The sequence below is a fragment of the Candoia aspera genome, chromosome 1 (genome assembly GCF_035149785.1).
Source record: "Candoia aspera isolate rCanAsp1 chromosome 1, rCanAsp1.hap2, whole genome shotgun sequence".
Taxonomy (NCBI): Eukaryota; Metazoa; Chordata; class Lepidosauria; order Squamata; family Boidae; genus Candoia; species Candoia aspera.
This window is the reverse complement of record NC_086153.1, coordinates 170,303,740-170,324,321: the sequence shown is the minus strand read 5'-3', so window position 1 is coordinate 170,324,321 and position 20,582 is coordinate 170,303,740. Positions and strand designations below refer to the sequence as shown.

Sequence of the window (20,582 nt, the reverse complement as noted above, 5' to 3'; positions counted from 1 at the left end):
AATCTCCACTAAATTATATGGAGTTGCTTGTTCCTTTTCTTTGTAATTCTCTGGCTATTACTCTAGGTTGAAAATTGGAAGCCAAAGCTTTGGGTAACTTAATGTTTATCACTGGTTGCTATTCCAAAATAAGGAAACTTTGTATTTGCTCAAGGACAACTATTGTACTACTTCCCCTTTAGCTGGAGATTTAACAAGCAGACTGGGTCCTAACAATGAATCTCTTTTTCCAGATTTTAACATTTTAAGTGTTATTCTCAATAACCTACCTCAGTTTGGACCTTGCAATTCTAAAGTTAAAGGAATTATTAATGGGGACGGAATGTTAGCCCATTTGGCTATTAAAATTGACCTACTGACAGGCAATTCAGAGGGACAGTTCGCTTTCTGGGACTTACGTGTGCTACACCATTAATGATGTAATAATAGCCCCTAAATTACCCTCTGGTGGCATTGGTTTTAAAGTAGCTCTCCATCTTGACAGCTGTCATTTTCAACTTAATTGAGAATTTTGCTCTTAACACCCAGCTCTGTAGGCAAAACGAGAAAGGCTTGGAAGAGACTGGGTGTAGAACTCCCAAACTAAGTGGACTAATATCCTTGGGGGCGTAGTCTTATATAGCTTTTTAATACATCTAAAACATTCCACCTTAAACAGTCTTTGGGGGATGGGAAGGATGTTTATGAAGCCCTAAATGTTTACCAACATATAATGTCATGCAGGAACTCCTGAAATCTAATATTACTTCTGGTCAGAAACTCACTCCAATGTTTTCCAAGACCTTGTTTGATAAAGAAAGTTCTCTAGCCAAGGCTAATTTAATTGATTATGTAAAACCACCAAGTGTAGCAGTGAACATCAATCTCAGGAGCTTTTTGCCCCCTGGAAATATAAGAATTGATACAGCAAATGGCCAACTGTGAGAAGCTACAGGACCAGCCCAGAAGAAAAACTCTACTGCCTACGGTTGCCTATTCAGCTCCAAAATATGGCTCTGGGGCTAAGAATTCAATCCTATTTGAGGCATAGATCAAACACTTCTGTGAACTATTTAATAAGCAATGAATTGGGCACATGAGTAGTATGTAAGCATTGACACTTTTAGTTCCAATAAAAACTCATTTCATGCACAAAAGTGAAATGCAGATTCTAGGTTTAATGAAACGTATGTACAGAGCAAGAGAAAAAGCCACGACTGAGAAAGGAGTGCCAAACGGCATCACTAAAAGTCTCTACAGTCCATCCCCTCAAATTGTCACAGATCCATTCCCATCTATCTCCCAACAGTCAGCTTTTTCCCAGGCAGAAATGTCTCCAACCGATGTGACCCTGATTGCAGGCAATTAGCTCAAATAGCAGCAATTCATATTCCTGCCAGCCAGCATTCCAGCCAGCCACCTCTCCCCCTCCTTTCTTGACACACAGTAAATTATCAGGGCACACATGATCAAACAATGCAACCATCCTTGGATTGGGGGGGGGGGGGCTGACAGTAATTTTTGACACCCACACTGATTGGGTCCCCTGTCACTACATCAGAGGTTTCCAAATTCACTGCTCAGCTAGATGATTGTAAAGCTACTAGGAGAAGTTTGATTCTTGTGGAACTCCTAAAATAAAATTCTGTATGGTGGGCTCCTGTGCTGGCATCCTTATTCAACTGCATTGGCCATTTCTTATAGATACGCAAATAGCGGGGTCCATTTATAACAATTCCAGTATTTTAAAAAGGTAATAAATCCATCCCAGCCACTATTATAATTAAACTGTGTGCTAAGCACCTTTATAATAAATTCCTTGATTGGATATGCTGAGAAGTCAGACAGCTTTAGACTTGTTTGATCAAGTTTAGACCATTATATCTCTGTTCATCTGGCAGAAAAATACTCCAGTCATGCTCAAGAAACTCTCTGTGCCACCTTCATTGATCTGAAGGCTAGTTCTGATTTGATCTGTAGAGAGAGACTATCAGGAAAACTTGCAGTCATGTCCATAGATTGCTGTATGAGAATACCTACACACAGGTCCAATGTGCTACCAGTAGAAGTCTTACTGCACCAATCCCCGCTTGAAACAGAATCAAACAGGGATGTATTGTTACGCACTTATTATTTAATTTTTACATTAATTCAATAGTACAGACTGACTGAAAATGTGCATTCCATTCCCCCTCACTAGATGATCAGCCTATATGCCAACAATACTGTCATTCTTTCCCTGACTCAGCTTAGCCTTTGGTGGAGATATCAGGCACGAGGAATATTCTGCCATGATGAAAAAGTGAAGGTTGCCTTATTTTCTAAGAGTCTTACCAACTGCCATCATAACTGGAAAATCAGTGATACCCAAATTGAGCAGTTTTTAAATATTTAGGAATCCACCTTCAGTCCTCCATCAGTTGGGGGAAAAATGAGAATTTACAATACATGCTCAAAAGGAAGTTGATGCTATAATTAGATTCACTAAGTTGCAGCAATAATAATTTTATTTATTTATTTCTTCTATTTCTATAGCCACCCATCTCAGCAAGTTATCCTAGCAATTGAATTATTTGTAGCCAAAGTGCTAAGCATTCTTCTGTATGGAGTGCAACTTCATACAGATATAAAGATATAAGGCCTTCGAAACAATCCAGTCAAGATATGTAAAGATTATGCTTTGCATTCCTTGACCTATGCCAAGCAGTAGCATGTCACATGTACTGTGCTTTTAGATCTGCTATTTCCTGACTTGATTAAAGGTTTGACCTTTTGCCTATGGGATGCACAATTGAAAATGAAATCAGGATCAGAATCAGAATCAAAATCAAAATCAAAGGTTAAATTTATTTGTGTTTATGTACTGTTTGTTTATCTAGTGCTTTTATATCCCACTTTTCCTTTTCCTTTGAAATGTAGCATAGGCTAGGCTGAGAGTAGATGACTGACCAACTTGTAAGAAGCATAATTGTTCTTGTGTGAACATGGAAGCCTGAGGATATCATCCAATATTACTTAGTATTGACCTTGATTTGTGCTATTTGCCACTGTGAATGTTAGGTATACTAGGAATGACTTTGCATTTTTAAATGAAATGACTGCATTTTTAAATGAAATCATTTCATTTAAAAATGCAATTCAACGTTGCATTAAAAATGCAAAGATGAATTAAAACTAATACCGGAAGTTATACTTGAGTCCTAGAACTTTCCCTTTAATTATATTAGTTTTGAGCTTATACAAAATTTGCAGCCATCTGCTTTTCATTAATTCATTGTTTGAATTAACTATTTCCATTGCACTCTTTTTAAATTTGAAGGTAGCCTGTTGTTTTCTAATGAACTGAGAAATTATGGCAAGTATTTTGTTTGCTAATTTCTTCTGTTTTGTTTAATGAGCTTATTTTTGTAAGGATGGGCAATTGATTGTGTCTCTGTGTTCTTTGGAATCATGCTTGCAAAGGCTATGCAAGAATATATTATTCTGAAAAGCATGCTCTCTGATTTCTTCTGACTCTCATTCTACCAATTGTATCTGTCATCTTCTTCCCTTACAAGTACCAATGGCTTTTGCTATTATTTCCAGTTGATTGGTAGGAGAAGAACCTCTGTCTGAAATCATTGTATATTTTGTGGCTGTTAAGCATAAGTTCTGTCCTTTTGATTGGGGAGGGATGAAAGGGCTAAGTTTGGTTCTGGAACGGGTCCCACAGCTAACATTTTATGGCATATGTTAGTTTCCTCAAAGGTGCCAAATACATCCCTTACTTTGCAAAGTAAAGGAGTGCAGTCTCTGTCCTGTGTGCAACAGCTATACTGTAAATATTAGATAGTTGCACCTCATGAATCTTGTTAATTTTTTCTCTCTTAGTATTCTGACCCATCTGAAGCTATCTAAAGATCAGTTTGAAAAGGTGAATTTGCTTCTATTTGCAACTTTCCCTAATACAATTTTAGCTTTGTAATGGGGAAAAAAAACCTTCAAGTCAGTATTGACTCCAGTGATGATTGGGGAGGAGAGGTCCCGCCCTCGGCCCCTACTATGTGGGGCGCCACAGGGTTCGGTGCTTTGCCCACTCTTATTCAACATCTACATGAGGCCGCTGGGTGAGCTCATCTGTTGCCATAGTGTGAGATAACATCAGTATGCTGATGATACCCAACTATATATCTCTTCCCTTGGTGAATTAAGCAATGCCATGAACATCTTATCCCGGTGTCTGGAAGCTGTGAGGGTCTGGATGGGGAACAACAACCTTTCAGCTGAACCCTGACAAGACTGGGTGGCTCTGGGTTTTGGGGCCTGCCAGTTCTGGGATTATGCCATCTTTAGTGCTGGTTGGGGTTGCACTGCCTCAGACAGACCCAGTGTGCAATCTGGAGATCTTCCAGGATTCACGACTCCTGCTTGAAGAGCAGGTGGCAGTCGTGACTAGGAGGGCCTTTGCACAGCTTCATGTTGTGCACCAGTTGCACCCATTCCTAAATCGGAGGCCTCTGCTCAGAGCCACTCATGCCTTAGTCACCTCCCAATTGGATTACTGTAATGCGCTGTACATGGGGCTGTCTTTGAAGAGTATCTGGAAGCTTCAGCTGGTGCAAAATGCAGCAGTGTGGGCAATTTTGTGTGCTTCTAGAATTGCACATGTCACACCTCTGCTCTGTGAGCTACATTGGGTGCCAGTGTACTTCTGGGTCCAATTCAAGTGCTGGTTGTGACTTTAAAGCCCTTCATGGCATGGGGCCAGGTTATTTTGGGGACTGCCTTTCCCTGGTTACATCTGCCTGTCTCATCAGATCCGGCAGGAGAGGCATGCTGCTGGTCCTGTCTCTTAGGGAACTACACTTGGTGGGTCCCAGGGGATGGCCATTCTCTGCCGTGGTGCCCGCCTTGTGGAACATCCTCCCTGCTCCCCAAAATGAGGTTAGCTCCATCCCTCCTTATTTTCCAGAAGTCGCTCAAGATCTGGCTATGTCATCAGGTCTGGGGGTCTCAGGGGACCAGTGAGATCTTGAGGTGGCTCCATTGTGGCTGTTAACATCTAATCTCTTGTATGCCTTGATTTTTAAAAACTGTTTAAATAATGGCTGTTTTTTGATATGTTTATCATTTTATATCTTTGTTGTACGCTGCCCAGAGTCACTTTTTGTGAGATGGCGGCCATATACATTTGGTACATATAAATAAATAAATGGTTTGCTCTTCCTAGGGCTGAGGGAGAGTAACTGGTCCAAGGTCACCCAGCTGGCTTCATGCCTAAAGCAGGACTAGAACTTAAGGCTTCTAGCCTGGTGCTTTAACCATTACACCAAACTGGCTCTCAAAAAAAAAAAAAAAAAAAAGCAAGCTTACACTGAATCAAATTACGCTTTAAAAATCTGCATTTTGGAAGTATAGGAAAACAGATAAAAGGCTGGGTAGTTCACATTAAAAAATATTTCAAGGAGAGTTACATTAACAACTACATATGTAAGGAGAGCCTTATTTGGTGGGGCACCTAGTCAAACTTACCAGTCAGGTATCTGAAAAGCTGTGCAAGGTCAGCCAGTGTTACTATTTCCAGTCCTGCTTTGCTAGACTAGGAAATTGAAAAAAATATCCTGGAAGAAGGTGGTGAGAGGCAACTTTCATAAGATTGTCAAGAAAACTGGATAGATATAAATGTAGTCACAAGGAGTCAAGCTTGCTTTGAAGGCACCTTTACATTTATATTAAAGAAAGTTCACTCTAAAACAAAAGACAAGAACAGCCATAAGGCAGGAATTGAGAATGACTGTTGATATGATTGGCTCTACTGAAATCCATGGAGGCTAGACATGAATTACTTGGAAAGCACAGAATGAATTCTAAATTGAAATACAATAGTCCAAAGAAATAAAAAAATGATTTGTGTTGCATGTGTTGTTCTTGTTTCATATGACTTTAAATAATCTTCTACTTAAATATACTTAGATTTCCTTTTTGTGTTTTGTTATTTTATAAGCTTCTTAATAAAGAAGCAAAGTAACAAAACATATTAAGCACATGAAAAAGGGAAAAAATGGGAAGTATTATTAAATTAAATTAAACTTCAAGTATTAAAGTCAGACTATCTGCCCAATGAAGTACATATGGACCTGAAATGTTACAGACAGAAAAGCAGGAACGTAGCCACTTGAGGTAACCTGAGAGGTGCATGGGATCAGGAGGGACATCATTCCCATTCCCTGCTTTTCCTAAAGCCAGTTGTTGTTGTTTATTCGTTTAGTCGCTTCCGACTCTTCGTGACTTCATGGACCAGCCCACGCCAGAGCTTCCTGTCGGTCGTCAACACCCCCAGCTCCCCCAGGGACGAGTCCGTCACCTCTAGAATATCATCCATCCATCTTGCCCTTGGTCGGCCCCTCTTCCTTTTGCCTTCCACTCTCCCTAGCATCAGCATCTTCTCCAGGGTGTCCTGTCTTCTCATTATGTGGCCAAAGTATTTCAGTTTTGCCTTTAATATCATTCCCTCAAGTGAGCAGTCTGGCTTTATTTCCTGGAGGATGGACTGGTTGGATCTTCTTGCAGTCCAAGGCACTCTCAGAATTTTCCTCCAACACCACAGTTCAAAAGCATCGATCTTCCTTCGCTCAGCCTTCCTTATGGTCCAGCTCTCGCAGCCATATGTTACTACAGGGAACACCATTGCTTTAACTATGCGGGCCTTTGTTGTCAGTGTGATGTCTCTGCTCTTAACTATTTTATCGAGATTTGTCATTGGTCTTCTCCCAAGGATTAAGCATCTTCGGATTTCCTGACTGCAGTCAGCATCTGCAGTAATCTTTGCACCTAGAAATACAAAGTCTTTCACTGCTTCTACATTTTCTCCCTCTATTTGCCAGTTATCAATCAAGCTGGTTGCCATAATCTTGGTTTTTTTGAGGTTTAGCTGCAAACCAGCTTTTGCACTTTCTTCTTTCACCTTCATCATAAGGCTCCTCAGTTCCTCTTCACTTTCAGCCATCAAGGTGGTATCATCTGCATATCTGAGATTGTTAATGTTTCTTCCAGCGATTTTAACTCCAGCCTTGGATTCCTCAAGGCCAGCTTGTCGCATGATGTGTTCTGCATACAAGTTGAATAGGTAGGGTGAGAGTATACAGCCCTGCCGTACTCCTTTCCCAATCTTAAACCAGTCCGTTGTTCCGTGGTCTGTTCTTACTGTTGCTACTTGGTCGTTATACAGATTCTTCAGGAGGCATACAAGATGACTTGGTATCCCCATACCACTAAGAACTTGCCACAATTTGTTATGGTCCACACAGTCAAAGGCTTTAGAATAGTCAATAAAACAGAAATAGATGTTTTTCTGAAACTCCCTGGCTTTTTCCATTATCCAGCGGATATTGGCAATTTGGTCTCTAGTTCCTCTGCCTTTTCTAAACCCAGCTTGTACATCTGGCAATTCTCGCTCCATGAACTGCTGAAGTCTACCTTGCAGGATCTTGAGCATTACCTTACTGGCATGTGAAATGAGTGCCACTGTTCGATAGTTTGAACATTCTTTAGTGTTTCCCTTTTTTGGTATGGGGATATAAGTTGATTTTTTCCAGTCTGATGGCCATTCTTGTGTTTTCCAAATTTGCTGGCATATAGCATGCATTACCTTGACAGCATCATCTTGCAAGACCTAAAGCCAGTAGCAATTTTTAATTATCCAGACAGAATAATCTTGCCTACTACTTCAAAATGGTGTTTCCAATTATTACAATAAAACAATAACATTTTGATAACGCTAGTGTTGTAGTTGTGAACATACAGCATAGTCTAAATTAGGATGACTTTATGTTACACAAAATAGAGCCAGACTGTTGTAGCAGTACCTGACTGATCTTGGCTGATCCCACAAAAGCTAAATACTTAGTGCTTGTTAGTACCTGAATACAAGAAGATCCGAGGGCTATAGCTAGACGGGGAGGCTGGGAGAAAACATCCCAGAGGAAGGTAGGATCCATGAAGTCACTAGGAGTTGAGCTCAGCTCAGGAGAATCTTTACATTTTTACCCATATCTATCATGTAGTGCATTTATAATCTCATTTTTCCTTAATACGTCCAAGACAATGATGATTTATTGTGTGAATTTTCTAGTTGTAATTTAATTAGAATTAAATTCTTCTTCTTCATAAACTCTGCATATGACACGCAAGGGTTTGCACCTGTGCAGATCATTTGCCACCTGTGCTTTGTCAAGTACTGCTCAACTTTAAACAATGCTCTACATTTTACTCAGATGTTCTCCTTACAAATAATATGATATGTAAATTTTGTAATTTAATCCCTAAAGCCCCTACTGATCTTTACAAGAGTTTTTTTCTGAATTTTTTATATTTTGTTCTGCTCATAATTCAGCACATTATCTACAAGAAACAATGTTGCGACTTTATCTATCTTGGGAAACCCAAAGTTAACTAACTGGGAGTTATTGGCCAAAGGACATGCAATATATCTTGCACGTTCTGAGTGACAATTTGAATTTTGTTCTTCTCAATTATAATCTGACATTCTAACAGCAATTCTGTGCAGTTATTCAAAGTTGCTTTTTTCAAGTATTAATTGCTTTTAAAAAATATTTTCCTTTTGCAGTACGGTAGTAAAATGCTGTTTGTTGTTTATTTGTTCAGTCACTTCCGACTCTTCGTGACTTCATGGACCAGCCCACGCCAGAGAATCCTGTCAGTCGTCAACACCCCCAGCTCCCCCAGGGACGAGTCCGTCACCTCTAGAATATCATCCATCCATCTTGCCCTTGGTTGGCCCCTCTTCCTTTTGCCTTCCACTCTCCCTAGCATCAGCATCTTCTCCAGGGTGTCCTGTCTTCTCATTATGTGGCCAAAGTATTTCAGTTTTGCCTTCAATATCATTCCCTCAAGTGAGCAGTCTGGCTTTATTTCCTGGAGGATGGACTGGTTGGATCTACTTGCAGTCCAAGGCACTCTCAGAATTTTCCTCCAACACCACAGTTCAAAAGCATCTATCTTCCTTCTCTCAGCCTTCCTTATGGTCCAGCTATCGCAGCCATATGTTACTACGGGGAACACCATTGCTTTAACTATGCGGGCCTTTGTTGTCAGTGTGATGTCTCTGCTCTTAACTATTTTATCGAGATTTGTCATTGCTCTTCTCCCAAGGATTAAGCATCTTCTGATTTCCTGACTGCAGTCAGCATCTGCAGTAATCTTTGCACCTAGAAATACAAAGTCTTTCACTGCTTCTACATTTTCTCCCTCTATTTGCCAGTTATCAATCAAGCTGGTTGCCATAATCTTGGTTTTTTTGAGGTTTAGCTGCAAACCAGCTTTTGCACTTTCTTCTTTCACCTTCATCATAAGGCTCTTCAGTTCCTCTTCGCTTTCAGCCATCAAAGTGGTATCATCTGCATATCTGAGATTGTTAATGTTTCTTCCAGAGATTTTAACTCCAGCCTTGGATTCCTCAAGCCCAGCATGTCGCATGATGTGTTCTGCATATAAGTTGAATAGGTAGGGTGAGAGTATACAGCCCTGCCGTACTCCTTTCCCAATCTTAAGCCAGTCCGTTGTTCCGTGGTCTGTTCTTGCTGTTGCTACTTGGTCGTTATATAGATTCTTCAGGAGGCATACAAGATGACTTGGTATCCCCATACCGCTAAGAACTTGCCACAATTTGTTATGGTCCACACAGTCAAAGGCTTTAGAATAGTCAATAAAACAGAAATAGATGTTTTTCTGAAACTCCCTGGCTTTTTCCATTATCCAGCGGATATTGGCAATTTCGCCCCTAGTTCCTCTGCCTTTTCTAAACCCAGCTTGTACATCTGGCAATTCTCGCTCCATGAATTGCTGAAGTCTACCTTGCAGGATCTTGAGCATTACCTTACTGGCATGTGAAATGAGTGCCACTGTTCGATAGTTTGAACATTCTTTAGTGTTTCCCTTTTTTGGTATGGGGATATAAATTGATTTTTTCCAGTCTGATGGCCATTCTTGTGTTTTCCAAATTTGCTGGCATATAGCATGCATTACCTTGACAGCATCATCTTGCAAGATTTTGAACAGTTCAGCTGGGATGCTGTCGTCTCCTGCTGCCTTGTTATTAGCAATGCTTCTTAAGGCCCATTCAACCTCACTCTTCAGGATGTCTGGCTCTAGCTCACTGCCCACACCGTCAAAGCTATCCCTGCTATTGTTATCCTTCCTATACAGGTCTTCTGTATATTCTTGCCACCTTTTCTTGATCTCTTCTTCTTCTGTTAGGTCCTGGCCATCTTTGTTTTTGATCATACCCATTTTTGCCTGGAATTTACCTCCAATGTTTCTAATTTTCTGGAAGAGGTCTCTTGTCCTTCCTATTCTATTGTCTTCTTCCACTTCCGCGCATTGCTTGTTTAAAAATAATTCCTTATCTCTTCTGGCTAACCTCTGGAATTTTGCATTTCATTGGGCATATCTCCCCCTATCACTGTTGCCTTTTGCTTTCCTTCTTTCTTGGGCTACTTCTAGTGTCTCAGCAGACAGCCATTTTGCCCTCTTGGTTTTCTCTTTCTTTGGGATGTATTTTGTTGCCGCCTCCTGAACAATCTTGTGAACTTCTGTCCATAGTTCTTCCGGGACCCTATCTACTAAGTCCAGTCCCTTAAATCTATTCACCTCCACTGCATATTCCTTAGGAATATTAGTGAGCTCATATCTAGCTGATCTGTGGGTCTTCCCTAATCTCTTTAGTCTGATCCTAAATTGTGCAATAAGAAGTTCGTGATCTGAACTACAGTCAGCTCTGGGTCTTGTTTTTACCGACTGTATAGATGTCCGCCACCTTTGGCTGCAAAGATGTAGTCAATCTGATTTCAGTGTTGTCCATCTGGTGAAGTCCATGTATAAAGCCGTCTCTTAGGTTGTTGGAAGAGAGTGTTTGTTATGCAGAGTGAGTTGTCTTGGCAAAATTCTATCAGCCTATGGCCTGCTTCGTTTTGTTCTCCCAGGCCATGCTTACCTGTAATTCCAGGTGTCATTTGACTGCCCACCTTAGCATTCCAGTCTCCTGTGATGAAAATAGCATCTCTTTTAGGCGTGTTGTCCAGTAGGTGCTGTAGATCCTCATAGAACTGCTCTACTTCAGCTTCTTCAGCATCTGTGGTTGGGGTGTATATTTGGATCACTGTGATGTTAGGTGGCTTGCCCTGAATTTGAATTCAGATCATTCTATCATTTTTTGGATTGTATCCAAGCACTGCTTTAGCCACTTTACTATTAATTATGAAGGCTACTCCATTTCTTCTGTGGTCCTCTTGTCCACAGTAGTAGATCTGGTGGTCATTTGATGTGAAGTGGCCCATTCCAGCCCATTTCAATTCACTGCTGCCCAAAATGTCTATCTTTAATCTTGACATCTCACCAATAACCACATCCAATTTGCCCTGGCTCATAGATCTTACATTCCAGGTTCCAATGGTGTGTTGATCCTTAGAACATCGGATTTGCCGTTCACCACCAGCACCGTCGGCCACTAGCCGTCCTTTCGGCTTTGAGCTAGCTGCGTCATCACGTCTGGGGCTAGTTGAGCTCATCCTCTGTTCCTCCCCAGTAGCATTTTGACCATCTTCCGACCTGGGGGTCTCATCTTCCGATGGTATACCGACATATCTCTGGTTGTATTGATCCATTTAGTTTTCACGGCAAGAATACTGGGGTGGGTTGCCATTACCTTCCCCAGGGATCGCATTTAGTCTGACCTCTCTGTCATGACCTTCCCCTCTTGGGTGGCCCTTCACGGTTTAGCTCATGGCATCATTGCGGTGCTCAAGCTCCAGCACCATGGCAAGGTAACGATCCTTTGCTGAAGTACCCTTTTCAAATGCTGTACCCTTTTCAAAAAGGGAAACACATTGATTCCTTAATCTAGAGTAAAGTATATCTTTCCACCTTCATTGTAACAGCTTTTAAGGGTAAAAGTCCCATGCTGTACTTTACAGGTATAATTCTTACATGAAAAGTGTTTACTCAGCTCTAGCAACAATGCCTGAATGATTTCTGCATGGAAAAAATAGAACAAAACATTTGGTGCTTTAGTAAACTTAAACTGCTAACCCATGAAATCGATTGATGATAACTGCTTTTTAGTTATTAAATGGGCAGTCAACTGTGCTGCTTCTAAATCTTTGCTCTCTCAGCAACTGCAGCTTCCTTGCCAAGCATGCCAGGAACAGAGAAAGGGACTTCATCTCTTTTCTGATGAACATCTGAATTTTGCTCACAAATGGTCTTGAGCATGTTCCTACAAAGCCAAAAGTGGTCCAACTATTCAGAGCTGGAAATCCAGATTTGTTGGCCAATTATGTTACTGCTTCAGTACTGAGTATCAAATAGACCCACACTAACTATGGAATAATTTATTTTTTCATTTAATAAATCAACATTGTTGGACTTTTGGTTAGACTATAACATTATTATAGGTCCAGAGTACAGACAAAATCCTACCCATCTGAGAGAGTTTCAAATCTTATTGCAAGAGAAAAATAGCAATTTTTCCACCCCCCAAGTAAGAGAAAACAAGCAGCAGTGCTTTCTCAGTTACCAGATGTCAGCTTGGCTGCCAAGCGTCCTGCCCAGAAAATATAAAGGACAAAAGGCCATCAGCTTCTCTGAGATGTTTCATCAGATTGCCCAGCACTGGGAAATGCATTTATTTAAAACCCAAACTGTTAAGATTAAGAACTAATTAGAAATAAAGGGTTTTTAAAAAAATCTCTAGTTGTTTTGATTGCTCAGAAAGAGACTTAGAACAAAGCTGCTCCTATTTAGTGTTACTCCGTCAGCCTCGCCTTTCTCCAGGATGTTCCATTCCATTGTCTCCACTTCCCTTAACTGTCAAGCAGCAGCATGCCAGAACATTTCTTTTGCTCATGGATATTGTCATTTTGTCTATAAGCAAGGACTCCACTTGAGTAGCAGAAACAGAGGCAATGATGTTCAGAAGAAACAACTAAATGGTATAATGTGTGTACAATCATATATGAAGAATCCAGTTCATTTGGACATCTGCTAGTTTCTCTTATGCATGCATCATTTCCTTGGCAAAGAACATTCTTGAAACAAATGCCATGGCATCACAAAGTATCTCTTAGTTAACAATGATATCTTGGCAATTGAAAGGAAATGGTTCTCCTTTTTTCTTCCCCCCCCTCCTCCTCCTAAATGGCCAAAGTGTCTTCTAAAGGCCAACATTGCTGTCAGTGTTAGTTATGTTTTAGCTGTTCATTTTTTATTCACTTGAAAACATAAGAAAGGAGTATTAAATATTTCAGTTTATCCCATTTTTTGGTTTTGCATTTAGAAAAATAAGTATGTGTAGTTGTACAGTGATATTGCCAGTGATCACATATATGAATCTACCATTTAGTCCTGTGAAGATAATGCACAATGTTCTGATGGCAATGTGCTCATCTTTAAAAGTCTTCCACATAATCAAAATGTTCTATTTTTTTTTCTAATTTAAGACAGATACATGCATATCAATATGCTTGTTATCAGTTAATTAAAACTTAAGTGGCATTTTATAAGACAGAAAGGTCAATTCATGCCAAAAAATTAATTCAAATACAGTTTGGGTGTAACTGCTACACTCAATTCTTATACAGTTTTATTATGATACAAGAGCTTCCAACACAAATTACAAATAGAACTGTTGACTTCAGTAAGATACGTTTTTCTTCTAATGCCAGATAGCTAGAATGAACATGAGGAGGCAATACCAGCAACCACGAGTAGCCTTTATTATATATCCTCCTATCCCCAGTGTGATCTTCAGGAGCCATTAGGACTACAGCTGTATTATCAGATGCTCATTTCAGAAGCATACGTGAATAGGGTCTACTTCCATAAATCTCTCTCAGTTCAAGCACTGTTTTCCTCCAAGGAGATCCAATGGCAATTGTTTTCAGTGGCTCACATATATTGGCACTCTCCCTCTCTCTCTCCTCATGACATATTTAGAATAGATCTCTGTCATTTTTACAGTAATTAATTTCCAGTACCCAGTCTACTCCTTCAGTGCTTTCAAGTCAGTACAGTGATTATTGGTGTGTGTGTGTGTGATAGAGAAAAAGATCAATTTACCTTCGGTTCAGTTGGTTCAGCCATACAAACTGGTTTCTTTTAAATACAAACTGGTTTCTGCCACTCTCCAATTTAGTGATTATTGGCCATACTGGCTGGGACTTATGGAAGCTGTATGTCCTAACTTAGAGCGAAGAACCACGCTGAGACAGTAACTTGGTCTCCAGTGTTTATTGAACTGCTCTAGTAGATAGAAAATCCTGCCAAACTGAAAGACCCTGGGAAACTCACACAGATAAGCCTAAAACTCAAGGCGGGTCTGCTCTGAGTTTCTTTGAAGGAAAGTTCAAAGCCTCTAAACTACGCATGCGTTTTCGCCCCTGAATAGGGGCCCCCTCCTGCTCACCATCAGTATTCATGACACTGTAGTCTAATAAAATATCTGGAGAGTATCAGATCACCTATCCCTGTGTTGGCCAAGAAGGCCCGTGACTTGGCACAAGTTGTCACCCAATAAGTAACACCGAGGTGGGAAGGTCCTTTGTTTTCTTTTATTTCTGTGCACAGCAAAAAGAGAGGGCTCCTGCCCAAGTGCAAGAGCCCTGAACAACATACCTGCCTTCTCTTTTATACATTTTTAGCAAGGAAGTAAAGGCAACAACATTTATTTATTGGCTGTTCTTTTAGCACTTGCACAGTAACTCTACATGCTACATGCTATCCCATAATACCCCTTAGCATGTTCTATGTTTTCTAAGACCCCCACCTTAGGGGTATGCATTTTTCTATGTTAATTAGCCCTTAGGTTGCAACTAGGTCAGCTGGTGGTCTCATAACTAGGTAGTTCTGCGGTTTCTGAATATCTTGAAACCAATCTCCTTTTTTTTGGAGCACAGCAGGCCTTCTACCTGCTGCCAGCCATCCGTTCAACCCACATCCTCTTGAAATTTAACCATATGCATCTAATATTGCCTTGTTAGCAAGCAAGCATTAAACAATAATTTTCCACCTGTGTCCTCACCTGTGTTAGCCTCATATATCCTTGTAAAATCTCATTCCCTATCAATTCTGATATAAGTATTTTGCTGACAGTTTGGATTTAAAAAAGAAACAGAAACAGAAATTATTTCTGCAAATTAAGGTAATGATCCACAAATAGTCCATGGTTAACATATGTTAACTTATTTGTAACATAGTTTTTCTGCATTACACAGCACATCATTTACCAAGCTTGTGAAGAGGGAAATCTAGAACAGTCATTAGCTTGCTTACAGCAATTTGCATCATTTTTTTTTCACACAATGCATCAGATCCACCTAATCTCAGACTATAGCGATGGATCAAACAACAGTGATATTCCCTTGTTAAGTAGTTGTCTACTTATTTTCAGCATATGGATCTCAAATACGTGAACTGTGTGTTTGGAAAAATCAGGGCTACACTTGTTTGCTTGACCTTTGCCCTTCCTAGTTAAATTAACTAGCCCTATGATTAAAGGAGAACAGTTTCTTTAAATGGGTGATCTGCAGTCATCCTAGCAGAAAATGACCAACTTGTGAAGGACTCCTCAGACAAGTACAGCAAGGCAGTATTCAGGAAACTTTAGTGCATTCTAAATCTTAGTCGCCAACTCATTTTTCACAGTTCTTGAATAATCTGAGAGCAGCAGAAGTAAAGACTGACCCTTGGAGATACTTTTCATCAATGTCTTCCTGTTGTTTCTCCTGTGGACACGATGGGAAAGAAATTTTGGGCTACTGGCATAGCTGCTAATAGTCATAGAAACATCATACTGCAGAATTGTGCGTTGAGTCTGATTTCTAATGTCAGATAGCCAACATGTTCTCCCAAATAAAACAATTTAGGAGAACTCTCAACATTATCCTAAATGAAACCTAGAAGTAAGAAATGAAACCTAAGTAAAGAATAAAGGAAGGAAGGAATTGGTGAGCCGAAATGCCATGTAAAGTATGTGTACTCTAACATTATTATTATTATAGGAAAAGTTTGCATAATGCTCATCTGTACAAGTGTGAAAAACAATAAAGGCTTAAATTAATGACAAATCCCTGGATGAATGAGAGGATGTGTATATGCCTTTCCTCCATCTGATCTTTACAACACTTTAAAAAATCAGAAATAGGAATCAGAAGTCATTTAAAATTCTACACTGGGTGCATTAATCTTGATTCATGTAGTAGAATTCTTGCCTGAGCCCCATGGTAACTTCCTCTGAGGGAAGACATGTTGGTCTAAATGCCGATAAATTGTCCTACTGCAGGACTTCTGAACTGGCTACATACAGATTGGCAGCAATGGCTAACTGAGTTAGATTAAAGGGAGGCTGTCACCTCTGCATTACTTCTTTCTGCAATACATTTGGCTGTATCTCCAGGAATGGTCTCTGTTCAGGAACTAATGGATTAATGAGTGAGATTCTTCTTTCCTAAAGTTCACACCCTGAAGCACCAGAGGAAGAACATGAATAACACTCTGGTTGGTCCTAGAGCTCTTTTATTTTGTGTTGCTTTAGCTATTACACTGCCAAATACAAAGGTGGTTTGGAATAAAAACATCCTCTTAAATAGCCTGGAGTTAGCTTTAAAAGTAATAGCCGGTGCTTTGTATTTTGCCAGTGGGGTACTTTAAGCATGGATACCAGCTGTCCTCTTTGCATTCTTCCCAAGTCCAACTTGGCTGCTGGATTTTGTGCCAACTGAAGTTTCTGGGCCAAATGTACAGGCAACCACACATAAATCACATTACTGTATAAAGCCTAAAGGTTAGCTGTGCATGCACTGTGGTTTTAAGAAAACTTTCTTCCAGAACAGGATTCTTTTAGCATATCAGATAGGCTGATAAAAATAATTCCTGGTTTTTGCCTCAGACAAGAAAACTAGAGAGAGAGATTTGGGTCCAAAAGCAAGTTCAAACTGCAGAGGTGGGGCAATGGCACCTACTGTCAGGAATCTTCTCCTGTCCCACTCTGAAGTTTGCGGTACAGTAGGCTCTCAGTTAACTGGCACCCATGGGGATTGGTAGATGCCGGATAAATGTATTTTTTGGTTGCTTGAGAGTTACTATTAAAATGCCTTTTATTTTAGAAAGAGACGGTGGGAGAGTGCCATCTTTACTGAGGCAACTCCTGGTGACTGAACTGGTTTTCTTAGCAGCTATGCAGAAAGGGTTTGTCTTCTTCCAGGATTTTCTTTTTTGGGATTTCCTCAACTAGCCTGCAGCCTCGAGATATCTTCATGGTCTCCCAGCCTGGCCCGGCCCAGCCCAGTTCCTGGAGCTCAGCCAGAGTCAGAAATTCACAGCCCTTAAGTGCCGGGAGAGAAACGCGTCTCCTCCTAAGCTCTGTGTGTGTGTGAGTGTGAGTGAGTGAGAGAGAGAGACACGCATGCAACAGGTTCACCTTTGTCCATGCACGTGCCCAACCCCGCAGGATCCTTGCTGTGAAACTTGAGGGCGGTGGCCTTGCAACGCCTCCTCCCAGCCATACCCACCACAGCTGCGCCGCTCAGTTCCTTCCAGTGCTGGAGACCTGAGATGGCGCCGGCCCCAAATTTTGCTCAACTTTTCTCTTTGGCATGCTGCTCCTCCTTTCCTCCCTGAGCTTGGCTTCTCGTCTGCCATGAAGGTCCTGCAACTGGCCTGCGCAGCACGGTAGACCCCCCAGCTCATGCCACTTACTGGCCCCCCAGAGCAGGGTGGCCGGGCCTGCATGGAGTATCTCTCCACCTTCACGGGCAAGAATGGTCGCCTGCTATGGGGCACCACCAACCGCCTCTGGGGCACAGTCCCTAGCATGGGGAGCCTCCACCAAGTCCACTTCCAGGGCTCCCAGTACTATGAGGCACCCCCACCGCCCAGTAAGGCCTCCTGCTTGGCAGAAACACATCCTCAGCCAGGCCGGCAAGGGGTTTGGCTCCACTGACCCAGTGGGTTTCAGCAGGGACGAGGAGAGGGGTCCCCTCCACCTCCTACTTTGCTGGTCAGATGAGAGACCCCCTCGGCCTGTCCTGGCCTGCCTTCTGTCCGTGCCTTCCTCCGTCCCTCCCTCCTTCATGTGGGACTATAGTGGGGGTGGGAGACAAACATGTGGTGCGCGAAGTGTGGTCTTATGGCGTGCCAAGTTTAAACTTACATTTCTGCTAGAAATTGATTTTATTTTAATTTTTATTTAAAGTATTATTTCTTCGATTTTTTTTGCCAGTTGCTTGAGAGTGCTGTATTGGTATATTGTTTTCTGCTACAGATTAAGGTTACTATGGTAACTAATCATTTTGGCCAGGTGAAGAGATTGAATTTAATTGTCCTCTTTTTAGGCGTTAATAGTTGCATAGCCTGAAGTGAGGGCAGTTTGCTTGTTACTTAGTTCCTTCTTTTTAGGCTTGCAGAGAGTATGCAGCTGAGAGAAATCTCTCCTCTCTGAGAGCCTGTGAAAATGCACAAGCCTGCAAATATGTTTTTGTGCTTTCTGTAAATAAATTTATTTTTATAGAAATGCCTGGTGTGTGACTTTTCTGATCTCTTCTGGGCCAAATGCTTTCTAGAACTCTGCCAACATGCTGGTTGCTTGAGTACCGGTTAACTGAGAGTCTACTGTATTTTTATTTACTCCTAGGCATCTAAGCCATGAGTTAAGCTAAGAAAGCACAATTAGGGGATTTTTGGTCTCCCCCAGACCATTTTTTTCACCATCTAGCACCTACACAGATGAGGTTTTTCAAAGCCAACTGCCCGACTCTCAATGCTGCCAACTCCCCCATTTTTTTTCCTTTATTTTCTTTGGCAGAATGATTTAAAATATCTTGAAAGAATAAACCATTGTATTACTGTTCCTATTACTGGATTTTACGACAACCACTTTCCTGTACTGGATTTTACAAATATAATTTGGTTGACTGCTTTTCCAAATGGTTTCCATGCTGGAGTGGAGGGATAAGAAAGGGAGAAAGGAACTGATTGCATGTAGAGAGTATGGAAAATGACCTTGACAGAGATAGGCTGGATCCATTACCAAAACAACAAAGGGGAAAGCATGGCTTAAATCCAAAATAAGAAGGTCTATGCAAGCAACTCAGGCAGATACCTCCCTACTTCACATGACTTTTGGAGAGGAGAAAAGCACAGTCAGACTTGCAAGATTGATGTCAGCCCCACTTAGGATGGGTTAACCAAGAAATCAACTCCACAAGAAGACTAAAACTGCCGTTAGTATTGGCGCTAGCAACAGAAATGTGCAAGTCTGGCTCTGCTTTCCTCCCCCCTCTCCCTGTCCCTGATGCTCATATTCACTAGACTCAGGGTAAGGAAGTTTCGGGCAAAGGGAAGGAAACTGGAAATAAAGAAGACCAGAAACTAAGTATGGCTGCAGCTTTAAATTAAAACCAAATCACAACCAAAATGGAAAAAAACAACATTAATCACATTAAATGTAAATCGATTTAATTTACTTAAGCAAAAGGAGGACAATTTTCTACAAGCTCCAAACACATAAAGCTGATATTGTTTGTTTTCAAGAGACATACATAAAATAAGACCATGTCAGTTTGTTAAAACAGAAAAAGTTAAGTAAAGAATATATAGCATCTGGAAAAAAAAAACAATTGGACTAATAACTTGCCTTAAATCACCTTCTTGGGAAGTATTAGACCACTTCAATACCTTGATCAGAACTTCTATAGAACTAAAGCTACCGATCCAACCTTAATGTAATGGTGATCTGTCTGGTGCATCTCCATGCACAGAACACAACAAAGTACCAAATATTAAAGACATGTCCTTGAGAAATAGAAATATTTTTATTTCTGTTTGAAGTAAATAAATGAATATTTTATATTATTTTAGTATGCATAACGCTTGTCATCAGTTAGCGCTTCTCTACCTGGAACTGAGTACAGACTTCACTGGAACTTTTGTCTGAATAAGTATGTATGTTATCCTGAGCTTCTCTTATATGTATCGTATCTTTATAAATTTGGGAACTGTAATATTAAGAGACCCACTATTTCATTTTTTTAAAAAATCACATTTCATCCAGGTGTGTTTTTAAGGATGATACTTTATTGTTCCCTTTCCCAGTAGCTTGGTTTTCCAGACAGAACACTGTATTCAAACTCTAGCTTCATATGAGGTTTTGCAACTTGTATAATTATATGATTGTCCTCTTCTGATCTTATGGTCTTCCATGTTTTTGTTCTTCCAGGGGCTTTGTGCTCAAACATTCTGTGGTCACTTGCATTCCTGCAATCATGCTGCATTCAACATGAAGGTAAGCTAAAAACAGTAAAATTAATTGTGGTTTGAGCAGAATATATCTTTATGTGATACTGCTGCTGAATATATAATCTACTGGGATTTTTAGTTCCTGAAATAATTGTTTTTCAACAGTAATTCCAGAACAAGGAGGTATTCTCCCCACTGAGGGGATTAAAAACCTTATATATATTTTTTTCATGGCAATTCATTTTCTGCTTGGTTCTTGTTTTATTTGCTGTGTGTTCATGTTGCTAAGAATATATAAAATACTTTAGAGTAAGGCT

General features: G+C 40.6%; 1 protein-coding gene across 1 annotated transcript in view; it reads left to right on the top strand.

The window, feature by feature from the left end:
• The window catches only part of SPAG16 (sperm associated antigen 16), a 298,090-nt gene that overhangs the window by 165,291 nt on the left and 112,217 nt on the right, over window positions 1–20,582 (top strand). The window contains exon 15 of the mRNA XM_063317912.1: window positions 20,246–20,311. Within this exon, the coding sequence (XP_063173982.1) occupies window positions 20,246–20,311 (66 nt within the window). The remainder of the gene's footprint in view (window positions 1–20,245; window positions 20,312–20,582) is intronic.